Raw genomic sequence first — 16,002 nt, forward strand, 5'->3', positions numbered from 1 at the left:
CCTAAGATTTTATTCATTCTGTCAACATAATGGGCTTCCTTCGTAAACCAGTATTGACCAATATCCCACCTATTTTATTTTTAAACCCTTACCTCCCTTCTTTCCAAGGCAGAAGAGCCATAAAGGCTAGGCAATGAGTATTAAGTGACTTGCCCAGGGTCCCCCAACTAGAAAGTGTCTGAGGCCACATTTGAACTCAGGACCTTCTCCTGTCTCTAGGCCTGGCTCACAATCCACTGGGCAATCTAGCTGTCACCTTCAATATATTTTCAATATATTCAATATATTTCATTTTGTGCATTTGAAAACATTGTCAACAGGGTTCTTGACCCAAACAAGGTTAAGAGCCTCTGAGTTGTTTTTTGTTTGTTTGTTTTTTAGGGGAGAGGGCAGGTAAGAGACAGGTCTGGAGACCAGAAGTCCTGGGTTCAAATCTGGTCTCAGACACTTCCCAGCTGAGTGACCCTGGACAAGTCACTTGACCCCCATTGCCTAGCCCTTACCACTCTTCTGCCTTGGAGCCAATTCTCCATATTGATTCTACGACTAGGGTAAGAGGGGTTTTGTTTGTTTGCTTGCTTGTTTGTTTTTTTAAAGCCTCTGGCAGTAGATGATGGAGACACCCTAGTCAGAAGGATCAGGGTTCAAATCCTAGTTTGGGCACATAACTACCTATATGACTGTGAGGTTCAATCTCCTTCTTTGTCACACATGGTTCTTTCTACCTCCATAGGACTATTTTAAGAAAAGTATTTGGAAAGCCTCAGAACACAACAAAAATGGGAGTTTTCAGAGAGTAACAGCTATGATATGATTTTTAAAAAATCAATGCCCATACAGACACCTGGCTCCACCTTGATTCCCTGACCTAGAGAAAAAAGGGTCAAACTCACAGCCCACAAAACTCCCTCAGATGACCCAACCCAGATTTGACTCTAACTGGGAAATATTTAGCAAAGTTAAATAATTAGTAAAAAATAATCAGCATATAAACATGGGAGTTTTGTAAGTCAAAATACAGCCTGCATGGTGGCTCCTGTTTCTGTTTGTTTGACCTCACTGTACTAGATGACCTCTGAGGCTCTGTGGGCAGGAAGAGTGGGTGGGGAGGGAGGACAAGGATTTATTTTTTAAATTATATTGACTACCTTTTTTTAATACCACCTAAATTTCTGAATATATCCTTCCCCCTCTCATCCAGTGAACCATCACTTCTAATATAAAAATAAAACAGTTCAATAAAACTAATATAGCACCCAAATATAATAAAAAATGTAAACTCCCCCCTTTATAAAGGACAAGCATGTACCATAACTTACTATGTGCCAGACACTGTGATATGCACTTTACAAATAATATCTCATCCGATCCTCCCCAAAACCTTTTGAGATAGGTGGTGTTATTATTATTACTATATAAATAAAAAACTAAGGCATGTAGAAGTTAAGTGGTCACATAGCTAGAGTGTATCTGAGGCTGGATTTGAACTAAAGTCTTCTTGACTACAGGCCCACTAAGCCACCTAAAGCTATAATTCTATGAAAGTAATTTCTCCTATTTGAGCCTCAGTTTCCCCATCTATCAATCTGATGGAAGCAAAATATCTTGTGAGATTTACAATTTCAACAGAAGAAATAATTCTATTTGGTTGGGGATGGTCTAGCCATTCAACCATTAGACATGGGCTTCAGCAGAATTAACAGAGATCTCTTCTAAGGTTTCCCCTTAGAATGTGGGCTCTTTGTGGGCAAGGGCTGCCTTTCTTTCTCCGGTGTTTAGCACAATGTCCAATACATGGTAGGGGCTTGACAAATGTGCTTGACTGCTTTATTGGCTGACTGCTTTTACTGTATTTTCAGGACTTGGCATAGTGCTTGTCACATTATAAGTACTTAATAAATGACTCCTTAATCTGCAAGGGGAGATAATGGAGACAATTCAGCTCAAGCCAATTGTTAGGCATCTTCTGTGTGGAAGGCACTAGGGATGCAAAGTCCAAAACCACAGAATCCTTAACTTCAAGGAGCCTCTCTTCTATAGAGGCTAGGAGAAAAGAGGTTTCACACTTAGGGTAAAGAATTAGACTAAAGGCCCCAAGAACCTTTCTAACTCTGAAATTCTGAGTCTCATTGAGAAGATTAATCAATTCACTTTCCTCAAAGACAAAAACAAAGGTCCCATATCTACCAAATCAGACACAGCAGCACTGGACATGAAGTAGGCACCCACCAATTAGGGACTGGCTGGAAAGCTTTGGGATGTCAATGTCATGGCAGATTACTGGGTGGCAAAACAAAACTAGAAGGAATTTGGGGAACTATAGGAAGAGTTGTGTGAACTGATATGAAGCAAACTAAGCAGAACCTGGAGAGCAATGTACAATATGTTTACAAGAATTACAGTGAGATCCTTAGAAGGAACTCAGAATATTGGAAAAACCAATGAAGTCTCAGAAGGGAGATAGTAAAACCTACCTCCTCCCTCCCCAGAGAAGTGGGGACTACTAGGACAGATTCTTGCACCTATCCTCTCCAGAGTGAATCTTGTCAAAAATGAAAACAATGACACAAAAATATCTAGGCCAGTCACTAAATATGACAATCTGTGCAATATTACTGACTCATGGTACAGTACTACTACAGTTTCCTATCTGGAAAGGGAACTTCAAACACAGGCTGTCAAAACTACAAAAACAACAATATAGTCAATATTAGATTAGCAATAATCACACCTCATGTGAACCTCATTGGCTACAATACTGCCACTGAGAAAAGCTCCAAGCCGATATCAGAGACCACAATAGTCAGATCCCTTCTTTTTACAGGAGGGAAATAGATGTCCATGATAGGAAGAATATACCCAAGGACACACTGAAGAGTCAGGATCTGATTCACCAATCTAAAATGCTCATTGTAAAGCTGGAAATTGAGACTGGAGACAATGTACTCAGACTACCTTGAATCAGTTCCTCCTACCTTAGGAAGATGACAGGATTCAGGGAGACCCAGATCCAGGATTCCCAGAAGACGGAAAACATTCCCTGACCCATGTCTCCCACTTTCTGCCACCCAGCTCCCTCCAGCTGAATCCACTCCTTACCTGGAGGTCATGAGTCACCTCCACGACTCCCTTGGGCAGGGAGATGGCCACAGCCCTCTTCTTCATCTTGCCCAGCCAGGTCTTGAGCTGCTCTTTGGTCAGGAGCTTTTCTAGCCTTTCCAGGGGTTCCACGTGGTGAGGCATAATGATGATGAGGCTTGAGAGCTTATGGGCTAAGGGCATCTCAACCATCTGGAGTTTTTCAGTCTCATCATCATAGTAGTTGTAGAGACCTAAATGGGACAAGACAAGGATTGGAGAGCCTGGGCAGACTGGGGTGGGGGCCAAGGCCAAACCCCTCTCTCCTCCCCTCCCCACCCTTCCACCCTTCCCACCCTCCCCAGTTATCCACAGCCTACCTGTGCGGTGCATCATGGGCACGCCAACGGTATAAGAGCGGGTCACCATGAAACCTCGGTTGTCGACCATTTTATGGTGGAATCTTTCATCCCAGTGGGCTGTGGAGAGGAGGGAGGGCCTTAAACCTCAAGCACTGCCATTCCTGCTATAGCTTACCATCACGAGCTCTACTTTAGACCTGAGACCCCCCCATAGTTCAACAATAAAAACTGTGGCCCAGGTCAGGTCACACAGTGAATCAGAAGCAGAACACTTACTACCTACTCTATGGCTATCTCTGATTCCCCTACAAGGGAATCACAGCATCTCAAGTAAGAAAAATTCACATATTTCCCAGTAGCCAACACAACACTATTCACAGTGGGTGCAAAGTAAGTGCCAAGGAAGCAGCTAAATTAGCACATCAGAGATAGTGAAGAGATGGACAGACAGATAAATAGACAGACTGACAGAGTTAGGTAGATACATTGTTACAAAGATGATAGATACATAGATGGTAGAATGATAGATACAAAGGTAGATACATAGATAAGATCATAGATAACCCACATGATATAATGATAGATACCATAGGTAGACAGACAGATAGACAGACAGAGAGATAAGATTAGATAGATAGGTAGGTAGGTAGGTAGATGGGCAGATAGATGATAGATATCTGGAGTTAGGAAAACTAGAATTCAAATTCTGCCTCAGTTTCCCCAAATGTAAAATGTAGATTTGTTTTGGGGATCTAATGAGACATCAATTACTTTTCAAACCCTAAGGCACTCTGTAAATGCTGGCTGATGTAGGTTTACTGACTGAATCCGAGTGAGCCCAGTGATGGGTAGCCACCGCCTCCCAGTCCCAAGCACTCCCGGCTGGCCCCACTCACGCTTGAAGAACATGGCATTGACGATGAGGGCGCCATCGGTCTTCTCCACGTCCTTGGTGACCTCGGGCAGCTTGCCGTCCGTCGTCTGGGAGGCCCATTCGTTGATGGACTGCAGGGCGCTCCGCTTGTCCCGGAAGTTGATCTTGGAGTGCTCATAATTGTAGTGTTTCTTGCTGCTCTGGACGAAGTCCTCCGCAAAGCTGACCGAGCTGGGCCCATACAGGCGGCTGCCCAGCTTCCACGTGACGTTGCGCGCGGTGTTGTTGCTAACGGATGCGAGGAGCTCGGCCAGGCCGGTGTGCACGTCGTCGTCGCGCAGCTTGTCGGCGCTCAGCACCGCCTTGGCCTGAGAGGCTGTGGTCGCCTTCCCGCCCAGAGACACCAGTCCCAGGGACGAGGCCACGACCACCGGGGACAGCAAGATGTTCTCCACCCCCTTGTCCTGGGCCATGACGCGGTAGAGGTTGAAGGCCAGACCGGCGCTCCTCTCCGCCAGCGTGCTGGCCTTCTCGCTCAGCTTCGCCTCCCCGCTCTTCCCCGCCGCGGCCGGCTTCTTGACTTCGGCTGCCCCGGCCACCGCCAGGAGGCAGAGGGCGCTCAGGAGCTGTGTTGGCCACATGGCTGTGCGGGGAGCGAGGCCCTGCTTCCCTCTGCTAGGGACCTGTGGGTGCAGAGATGGGGAGCTCCGTGACATGGCGGCTCTCTCATGTGCCAGGAGCACCAGCATGACGCATGACTGAGGGCCCACCAAGACAGCCTCCCCGTGTGCACAACCTCAAGCTCCTTGGGGCACGACGTGCCTTCTGCGGCACTGGCCCCAGCACTTAGCAAAGGGCCTGGCACATAGCAAGTGCCTGATAAATGTTTACTGATGAGCACAGTAGGTGCTTAACAAATGTTTATTGATGGGCATAGTAGGTGCCTGATAAATGTTTACTGATGAGCACAGTAGGTGCTTAACAAATGTTTATTGATGGGCATAGTAGGTGCCTGATAAATGTTTACTGATAAGCACAGTAGGTGCTTAACAAATGTTTATTGATGGGCATAGTAGGTGCCTGATAAATGTTTACTGATGAGCACAGTAGGTGCTTAACAAATGTTTATTGATGGGCATAGTAGGTGCCTGATAAATGTTTACTGATGAGCACAGTAGGTGCTTAACAAATGTTTATTGATGGGCATAGTAGGTGCCTGATAAATGTTTACTGATGAGCACAGTAGGTGCTTAACAAATGTTTATTGATGGGCATAGTAGGGGCTTAATAAACAGAACTGAAAGGTCTCAAGGAAGAGTAAGTTCCCTGACAGTGGAAATAGGAACAGGCTAGATTAGACATTTATCTGGGATGTTACTTATTTTGTTAGTCATTCAGGCCACACTGATGCTCCATGTCACCCAATTATTAGCCAGCAGAAAAGCAACATGGGAAAATAATACTACTATTAGCCAACATATAAAGCAATGTGCTAAGCACTATCAGGGCCTTAGACAGTGACCTCCTTTGTTTCTCACATCTGACTTGTGATGTAGGTTTAATTATCATCTATTGTAGTGGAATATAAAGAGTATTTGGGGGGTTTTGGTTGTTTTGTTGTTGTTGTTGTTGTTGTTGCTGTCTAAGGGTCTGGCATTGGATTCCCCAGCTTGGTTATTTATGACCCTGGGCAAGCCACTTCCCTTTGCACTTCTGGGTTAAAAAAAAAAAAGAAGAAGAAGGTGCTGAACTTACTTGATCCTAAAAATCCCCTCCCACTTGAAAACCTCTGAGCCATGTCACAGGAAATATTCCTGCTCCAGTACTGGAGTTATGAGACACCTCTGCTGTCCCTTACAGGCCTGGAACTATATGAATTTTGAAGCCCACCTTTAGAACACTGGCCTTTTACTAAGCTCTAGGCCTCAGCTGGCCCACCTGCAGAATGGGAGCATCTGATGCCCACCAATCCCACCACTCTCTGGGAGTAGTCAAAAAGCTGCCTTAGCCTTCACAGGAGAGTTGCCTTTAAACCCTTGCCTTCGGTTTTAGGATTAATACTGTGTATTGTTCCAAGGCAGAAGAGTGGTGAGGGCTGGGTAATGAGTGTTAATTAAGTGACTTGCCCAGGGTCACACAGCTAGGAAGTGTCTGAGGTCATATTTGAACCCAGAATCTCCTGTCTCTAAGCCTGGCTCTCAATCCACAAAGCCACCCAGCTGTCCTGGTGAGCTGCTTTAATGGGGAGCCTCCCAATGTGTGGAATGCAGCCAGTCTTGCATGCAAAGCTGAGCAAAATGCAAAGTTTGTATTTCACCAGGAGAGGATGGAGAGGTGGGTAAGAGCCCTCAGAATTCGGCAGAAGAATGAATGTAGCCAGCACAACTCCACCCCCCTCACCCCTACCCCCAGCCTGGGGCCCAGGGATCATTCTTCACATACCATTGTGGGTCAGACAGGAAGGTTAATGAGTCACCCACTGGTTCACTGATTAAATAAGACAGACTGGCCAGAGACGTGAGCCCTGGGTTCTATCCCTGCCCAGCCCGAACTCACTGGCTAGGCCCGAGCAAGCCAGCCCCTCCTGAGGCTCCTTTGCTATGTGGGGAAGACGAGGGCTTGGAACTAGATAATATCTAAGGGCCCTTCCTAGACCCTGCTTTTCTCATCTTCCACCAAGGCCTGAGAAGTAACATTTTCCTCTCATACAAAGACCGCACAAACAGAGAAAGGAAGGGCTTCCTTTGAGCTCATGGACAGGATACAAAGGACTCTGGGGTTTTCCAAAGAGCCTCCCCCTTTGAACCGCTCAGAGACTCGATGAGCCCAGCAGCCCTACTCTTCCTTCCTCCCCACCTTCTCCAGACCCCATCCCTGTCCCTGTTCCAGACAGTGAACCCTGGGGACGTCCAGGAAACAGAAAATCCCTTCCTGAAGGCCTGGAACCAGAGGCAGGAGTGGTCAGATAATGCCTGAACCATCTCCCTTCTCTAGTCTGAGCTCTGCTTTTCCCCGACTCCTCGCCGTGGCAAAGCCACAACCATTCTGGGCACAATTCCTCAATTTGAAAAGGGGTTGTTTTGAAGTCCCATCCAGATCTTAAGACGTAGGAAATTGGGGAAGAGAAGGCTGGAAAATCAGTTAAGAAACATGGCTATCATGCTATGAGCCACATCAGGAGGCAGAGAAAGAAATTTAAGATACTGGAAGAAAGAAAACACCCAATTTGTAGCTAGTTCCCCAAATCTTCTTTCTTTTTTTTATAGCACTTACACAGAAGAAGAAAAAAAAGATCTCTTAAGGGAACTGGGAAGGCAGGTTATTCTAGGGGAAAGTGGGCAAGATTTAGAATAAGAAGTCCTAGGTTCCAATTCCAGCTGACAGTTTACTGCCATGGCAGAATCACAAGTCACTCAACTCTCTGGGCCTCAATTTCCCCCTATTTCAAATGAAGGGCTGGGAATAAATGGCCTTTAAGGTGCTTTCCAGTTTTAAATCTACAATTGTATCCACTGAGGAAAACAGAAAGTTGGGGGAGGGAGTCTGTCCTTAGTATTGCTGGGATGGGAAAGGGACAAAGCTGAGTTATCCTATGAGAAGAATCACGCCCCTCCCTTACGTCCTTCACAGTTGTCCAAGTGCTGGGCCTGGAGACGGGAAGACCTAAATGCAAAACTAGCCGAGTGACCCTGAACAAAGTCCCTTAACTCAGTTTCCTCAACTATAAGATGGGGAAAATAATCACAGAGCCTCCCTTTCAGGGGCTGTTGTGAGGATTAAATGAGATGATAATTGTAGAGTGCTTGGCACACAACAAGCAATATTTATTTCCTTCCTTCCTTCACCGTAATGCTATCAAGTTGGCATGAGCTCACAGCTATGAATAAAGACTAAAAACAGTCTCTAAAAAATTTAAGAGTTTGGGACTAATTCTACAGGACTAAATACCAGGCCACCCCCATGAGGATCTAGTAGTGTTCCTTGTGTTTGCCTCCCTGGGAGAGGATGGACCCCTCTGGGCTCAAATAAGGATGGGCACCACTCAGCCAAAGCCACCTCTCTACTTTAGGGAGACCAAGTTGGTATCCTGAATGTTCCAAATGGGGGAAAAGCCCCAGGCTTGCTCAAAGAAAGAATTAGACTTCCAAGGGTCAAAGAATCCCACTTGTACTTTAGCTGCTGGGCCTAGGAAGCACCAGTCTCCACCTCCATTTCCCAACCCTGCCACGTAGGCAGCTCTCGTCCCTCTGCCCTACCATCATTTATCCACAACCTCAAATAACAGGGGGCTGCCTTGGTGTGTCTGACAGCTTCAAATGACAGGCCTGCAGCCTCTCCCTCCCTGCCAGCTGCCTCCCCTGAGGATGGAGGGGAGGGTGACGTGGCAAGGAGAACAAGGGATTCCTGAGGTCCTCCGCCAGGGGCAGAGCTGGGCGGAGGGAGCTTGTGGTGAGACAGGGAGGAAGAGAAAAAGCTTCCAGGCACGGATTTAGAAGTGGGCGCCCCAGATCCAGCTCCAGCTCATGCCCCTGCTCTAGGGCTCTCATGTTTTTCTCCTCTGCACAGTAAATGGGTTGGACTAGATCAGTTCTTAGCCTGGGATCGTGACCTTATTCTAGAACGACAATAATGACATATATGATCACGTATATATATACGAGGTGATCATAGATTCTATGGAATGCATCATTCAGTATAACTGGTTTCCTTGGCCATGCCCCGTAGATTATTTTAGGCATTTACAACTTGTTTCGGAGAAGGTATTTGTGGGCCTCCCCAGACGGCCAAAAGGGCCCAGGACAACCATGGTTCGGGGGGCCGGGGATTAGACGAGCTCTGAGGACCCTTCCAGCATCCACACTGGACCGTTCCATGAAATGAGCCCCAAAGCAGCAGCTCCAGAGGAGACGGGGTTTTGGTGGGGGAGGCAGGTGGCGAGAAGCCAGTCCCCCCCTCGACGTGCCTGCTCCAGGCAGAGAGAACAGCTGCCTCCACGCATGTCCCCACAAGCCAAGGGAGGCTTCAGAGGCCAGTCAGAGAGGGAGCAATTACCCCCAGCTGCAGAACGAGGTAATTTATGGCTCCCAGGCTCCCTTCCCTATAGGGAAGAAAGAGCCCAGATAAAGAAACAAGCCTGTGCTTTGCAGACAGGCCTGGGTTTCATCCTGACCTGTAACTGGGCCTTGGGAAGCAAAGGGGGGGAGGGGAGGGAGGAGAGGGGCCCCATCAGGGAGATATTCAACTTTCACCAATGGGCTGAGCCAGGGAAAAGGGGAGAGGAAGAGGCAGGGCAGAGAGGGAATTCAGACAGTTGGAAAAAAAGTCCATTTTAATCAGAGGCCAAGATACCTTGAAACTGTCTCAGAGGGAGGTCAGTGCTTGCTTTTTTCATTCTGAAAGAAAACAGACACATGAGGTAGGGTGGTTCGCAGGCTCGCGGGATGCTCGACCTGGAAGGGCCCTGGGAGATCATCTAGTCCAACCCCTTAGCCTGGCAGGTGAGGAAGTTAGCACTTGCTCAAGAGCACACAGATCATAAAAGAGGCAGGATTTGAACTCTGCCTCAGGATTTTTTATGGGTGCTAAGGAAATGGATGTCTATACCTCTAACAGTGACCCCAACCCTGGTTTGTTTGGTCAAGTTAAGTAAGTTTTGAATTTTTTGTTTGTTTGTTTTGGAAGGGAGGTGGAAAGAGGAAGAGGCTATTAGGGGGGAAATTTTAATTTCTGCTACTATTTCCTCTCCAGGGCTTGGGGACAGACAGACAGATGGAATGTGAGGCCTAAAGTACCAGGCAGGCAGGGTGCAGCCCAGAGGTGGGCCTTATTTAGGCAGGATGAGTGGAACAAAAGTCGGAGCCAGAATCTCCCAGGGACCCAGGAGGGACCTTGGGAAGGGAGAGGTGGGAGGGATGACTCCAGGCAGGGCGGAGCGGAGGGGCTGAGGCCCAGCTGGGCAGGCTGAGCTTCCCCTCCCCCCATCATTTCCTTTCCAGCTCCTTCCAACTGGAGTCTGGACCACAGAAGTCATAAAGGGAGGAGGGGGAAGGAACCTAATCTCCTGCCTTCTCCTATTAGCTTGGGGATCCCACAGAAAAGACAATGGCAGGGAGCCCTGAGACCCTGATTCTAATCTCTGTTTCATCTACCCCAAGGATCATGTGTGAGATTGAGCAAACTGATTCCCAGGGCTTTGAGGTAGCACAGGAAAAACAGTATCTCCTTTCAGCGACCTTTTAAGGTTTACAAAAGGTTTTCCTGACGCTGGGCTGTAAGACAAGTAATGCTGAGATTCTTATCCCCATTAGCCAGATCAAGAAATTGAGGCCCAAAGAAGTTTGATCTGCCTAAAGCAGAGACTGATTCCAACCAAGTTTTCCTGACTCAGGGTGCTGAGGTTTCCATTATACTAATAATAAACTATTTTTGTTTAAAATGGGAAAAGGGAGATGAATAGATGAGAAGAGATCGTTCTTCTCCACAATATACTTAGCTAGTTTCTAAAGCTGTAAATGCCCTCTTTCATAGAGATTCCGCTTTGATGGGAGGAAGAAGGGGCAGAGAGGTAGATGAGAAAAGACAGCTGGGAAAGCACCCTTCCTCCAACTTCCAGCATCTGTAATAATATGAGATGCCCACAACATCTCAGCAACCAGTCCCTGAAATTCAAGAGAGATCCCACCTTTCCTGAGAAAGACCCCCTTGTGGAATGAAGATCCCAGGAGCCCCCTAAAGGCGGGGTACCAAAGTCATGGCTACCGATCCATGCTCTCCTTCTTTATCCTATAGATTAGGGGGGATCTCTAGGAGAATCTATAGATCAGGGAGGATCTCTAAGAGTATAGATTGGGGAGATCTCTAAGAGTCTATAGATTGAGGGCATCTTTGGGAGAGTCTATAGATTAGAGGGGATGTCTAGTAAAGTCTATAGATCAGGGGGGATCTCTAGGAGAGTCTAGATTCGGGGGATTCCAAAGAAAGGACTCTTAATATCAGGGAGCTCTTCTCCCCCATTTACCTTAAAATCCTCAGGAAGTACAGTTACACACACACACACGCACGAGTTCCCCCCCTTCCCCCTGTCCCCTTTCCCTCCTCCCCACCCCCGAGTAAAAAGAAAGCTTCCTCCCCCATTTCCAAGGCTGGGAGCTGCTCCCTCACCCCATCCCTCCACACAGGAAGGGACCTAATGGAACTAGGTCATACTTGAAGGATTCGGCTCATTTCCTTTTAAGTTGCCACAGTATCCAAGCCAGACTCGGCGGGGAGGGGGAGGGGGGCAAAGAACGGGAGAGGGTTCCAAAGTTAGATGAGAGTGTACCCAAGACTTTGAGTTCTGGGGGATGGAGGGGCGCGGCCAACTCTAAACCCAAACCCACGGTCTTCCTTCCTATCAATCCCGATCTTCCTCCCGGGGCTTCTCCAGTCCTCCCGGCGTCTGGGACCCCAACCTCACCACCTACCTCGAGGCTCCTCTGCCCAGTCCTGAATTCTCCCAATGCTAGGTCCCGCTAGCTGCCATCGGGTCCTCCTCATCCCGCTGTCCCAAACCCTGCCAAAGGCGCCTGGGACCCAGAGAAAGCCGGCGGCCAACTCTGGCGTTCGAATCCTTTCCTTGAGAGTTGCTACTCTCCCGGCAAGCTGCCGGAAACTAGGAGAGGGTTCGGGGCTGGGGGAGGATCCTGGGCTGCGAAGGTCCCTCTCGGTGCCCAAACCGCGGTCTCCCTCTGCTAGTCACTCCCTCCCTCCTTGGGTGTCCCCCGACTTTCCTCACCTGGGGTTAGGGGGACAGAGATGAGAAGGATCCCAGTCGGGTCCTCCCCAGCGCCGCTCTGGGATGGGATCCGCTCAGCTCCGTCCCGGGACTGTCTCTCCGAGCGCACAGCCCCCGCGCCAGCCCTATATAAGAGGCCCCCGCCCCGGAACGCAGAAACTTCTGGAAAGTTGGAAATGCTCTTGGGATAAGGGAGGGGGGATTTAAAGGGGGCGGCCCCCGTGTAGGTTGCAAAAGAAAAAAATGCCCTTCTCATCGCTAGTCCCGCTCCCCCCACTACTTTCCCCCATCCCCCCACTTCTCTAGACCGCCCAGAGCCCCTGGGTCCTACTGCCCCTCAATTTTCAGGGGAGTGGCCTGGCCTGGATCCCCTATCACGGCCCCCTCTTATTCTTGAAATGTTAGCTAGGAAAGGGCGGTTAAAGGACCTCTGGTCCATTTGAATCATTTTGTAGAGCTCCAAAGAGGGCGATGGATGTGCCAAGGTCACAGGGTGGAGAGTCAGGATTGGAACCCAGGCCTCCTCTCTCTCAGACTCCAATAATCCCTTCCTTTTGTTCTTTCCAAGGCCCAGATCCAGATTCTATCTCTGAGAAGAAGGCAGAATTCAATCCCTACCTGAAAATATTTACCAAGCAACTATAGATAGGATTGATAAACTTCCTAGGATTTCGTGCTGGAAGGGAAACCTCAGAAACCAAGGCCATGCACCCCATACTGCAGGTGGGGAAAGTGGTACTCAGAGAGAGTGACTCCTATGATTATGTGTTCACAGGTGGGATTTGAACACAGGTCCTCTAACTTAAAATGGAAGGTGGTTTGGTTTGGTTTGGGTTTTTTTTTTTCTCTAACCCTCCACGACTTTTGGTGAGGGGGCCCTGTCTAATCACTGCCCGGCTCAGCCACTGTCCTCAGAATTTAGGAATGTAGGAGGAGCAGATTCCCCTAGGAAAGGCATCTTTACAGCCAGTCAGTCAACAAGCACCGTGTATGTGCCAAGCACTAAGCAAAGTGCTACGATGCAGAGAAAGGCAAAAAATGAACCCTGTCCTCAAGCAGTTCACAGCCTAATGGGGAAGACAATATACAACAAATAGGCAGAAACAAGATATATCCAGGGTAAATTGGATATACAGGTAATCCCAGAGGGATTGATTTAAGGTAAAGGAGGACTAGAAAAGGCCTTTTGCAGAAGGTGGAACTTTAGTTGAAACTTGAAGGAAGCCAGGAGTTGGTTCCAGACATGGGAGACAACCAGTGAAAATTAATGGAACCAAGAGGGCAGTTAGGTGGTTCAGTGGATTGAGAGCCAGGCCTAGCCCTTACCAGACAGAAAGTGAGGGAAGGGAGCAGGGGAGGGAGGGAGGCATGGGAAGGAAGGAAGGAAGGAAGGAAGGAAGGAAGGAAGGAAGGAAGGAAGGAAGGAAGGAAGGAAGGAAGGAAGGAAGGAAGGAAGGAAGGAAGGAAGGAAGGAAGGAAGGAAGGAAGGAAGGAGGGGTAAATTCATGGAGTCAGATGTGTCTTGTTTGTGGAACAGCAAGATGGCATCATTGGATCCCACAGTACATGGAAAGGAACAAGGTATTAAAAGCCTGGAAAGATAGGAAGGAACCAGCTTTAAAAGTCAGAAGATTTTATTTTTGATCCTGAAGATAACAGAGTTTATTGGAGTTTTTTGAATAAGGGGATTACTTGTTGTGGGTGATAAATCTTCACTTTAGGAAAATCACTTTTATCGCTTAGTGAAGAGTGGACTGGATTAGAGAGAGTATTGGAGACATCCAATATAGTGCAGACTTGAGGCAACCAGAGCCCATCCATGATAGTATCAGAGAAGAGAAGACACAAGAGAGATTGCTGTGGTTAAAAAGACAGGACTATGCAACAACAAAAGGTGGAAAAATTTATCGAGGTGGAAATGACTTGAATTTTCAATCAATCACAGGGATTGGGTTGAATTCCCTAGCAGCTATGTAACCTTGGCCAAGTCACCACCTCTATAAATTTCAATTCTTCTTCTACTATCATGAGATTAGATTGAATAGCTCCCAAGTCCCTTTTAGTTCTAAATATGAGTTCAAAAGAAAGTGCCTCACAATGTATTGGTTGTTGTATGTCCTTAGTTTTTGAAATGGACCAATGACATCACAGGGTGATGTCTTGATTTACTCATGTTATTGGATTTAAATAAGGAAGAGATAAACAAAGTCATCAGCCTCACTGTCTCTTTTTGAATCATCAAATATCAGAAGAAATACAAAAATCAGGACAACTGATGTTGGCTTGGGATGCAGACCTTGGCATCTTCCATATCTGACCAAGCTGTAGGTTTTCCAGTTGATCTGCTTCAGTCACCTTCATAGCATTGGAACAAATTGTTCTCATCCACCCACCAGGGGAAGTTTTCACATGCGTGGGGTAGACATCCCCCTAACTCACTGATGGGTTTAAGAACTGTTGAGTACTTGAAGAAGGAAGAAATCATTATAGACTAGAGTTATCAAAGAAGGCTTCCCAGAGGAGGAAGAACTTGAAGAGGACTAGAATGGGCAGGACTTGGCCTGGGGAACACAGGTAGGAGCAAAGACAGGAAATTCAATAAGTGACAAGGTCTGGGTCTTCACCTGGGAGGCTCCTTATGTCCAGGATACAGTGAGACAGAAAGGCAGAGAAGAATTTGAACCCCAAAAGTCTTAGTTATAAGACAAGTTATGGAAGTTATAGAAGACTGGAAAGGCAGGAAAAGGCCAGGGTATGGCCTAAATGGTACAAGATATTCTCTCTCTCTCTCTCTCTCTCTCTCTCTCTCTCTCTCTCTCTCTCTCTCTCTCTCTCTCTCTCTCTCTCTCTCTCTCTCTCTCTCTCTCCCTTACCTTCCATCTTGGAGTCAATACTGTGTATTAGCTCCAAGGCAGAAGAGTGGTAAGGGCTGGCAATGGGGGTTAAGTGACTTGCCCAGGGTCACACAGCTGGGAAGTGTCTGAAGCCAGATTTGAACCTAGACCTCCCATCTCTAGGACTGGCTCTCAATCTACTGAGCCACTCAGCTGCCCCCTGTCATTCTAATCACTATGTGGAACCTGCCCTGAGAATCTTGTCCTTTCTTGGAAATCTCTCTCAGTTTCAATTCTTCATCTGCATCATGAGATTAGGTCAAATAACCTCCTCTAAATCTGGGCTCTAAATCTGATCAAAAGAGAACTCACACAGGACTGGTAGGGGCTCAGAGAAGGAAGAAATCATTCAAGATTGTTGTTATCAAGGGAGGCCTAGTCCTGGCTGATCTATCTCGTCTCCTAACATCTGAGTTCTGCCCATTCTAGCCCACTCATCTGTCCCACCAGGTCAAGCTCTCTATCTACAGGTCCACACTACATGTGACCCTTTCCCCTCCCTTCCCAGCCAAAACACACCAGGTTTCTTTCCCATCCTCCACTTCCTTTCTCCAGGCCTTTTTCTTCTAAATTTCCAAGATTATTGAACTTTCCATTCCTTAAAAACTCTATATTCCAGCCAAACCAATCCAGCAGCCATTCTCCACACTCTGTCTCCTGCCCCCATGCCTAGAATGCTCTCCCTCCTTACATTGGCTTTGCCATTTTTCTTGCAGTTCTTTGTCCTCTAGTTTCAAAGAGGACTAGTAGCATCACCAGTCCTCTTGACTTTTGTCTTGCCACTGGACTTGGATAATTCTGGAAGAGTCAGGCTGATGACTTTGATCCTAGAACCCTTAGCTTAGATGGGGCTAATTAGGCTCAGGTGTCCCTGCTTTCAGGTCTTTCTGATGGATGTACCAAATGGAGTGCTTTTCCTCCTTCCCACATTATTTTGCATATACTTTAGATTTACTCATCTGTTCACTGTGTTTATACAGTTGTCCCTCGCTATATCATGGTTCTCTTATTACGACTTCC

General features: G+C 47.3%; 1 protein-coding gene across 3 annotated transcripts in view; it reads right to left on the bottom strand.

Moving 5' to 3' along the window:
- Nucleotides 1–12,295, bottom strand: part of SERPINH1 (serpin family H member 1) — a 13,860-nt gene extending 1,565 nt beyond the window's left edge. The window contains exons 1-5 of one of the 3 annotated variants that reach the window (XM_007490956.3): nt 12,089–12,295; nt 9,664–9,707; nt 4,337–4,997; nt 3,459–3,557; nt 3,100–3,332 (exon numbers count right to left, since the gene is read on the bottom strand). In XM_007490956.3, the coding sequence (XP_007491018.2) occupies nt 3,100–3,332; nt 3,459–3,557; nt 4,337–4,955 (951 nt within the window). In that variant the 5' untranslated portion in view covers nt 4,956–4,997; nt 9,664–9,707; nt 12,089–12,295. Of the gene's footprint in view, nt 1–3,099; nt 3,333–3,458; nt 3,558–4,336; nt 4,998–9,663; nt 9,708–11,777; nt 12,056–12,088 lie in introns of those variants that run through there. The other 2 variants (XM_001365259.4, XM_056794954.1) reach the window with 2 other exon arrangements.
- Between the last annotated feature and the right edge of the window lie 3,707 nt (nt 12,296–16,002).

This window comes from Monodelphis domestica, chromosome 4 (assembly GCF_027887165.1).
Source record: "Monodelphis domestica isolate mMonDom1 chromosome 4, mMonDom1.pri, whole genome shotgun sequence".
Taxonomy (NCBI): Eukaryota; Metazoa; Chordata; class Mammalia; order Didelphimorphia; family Didelphidae; genus Monodelphis; species Monodelphis domestica.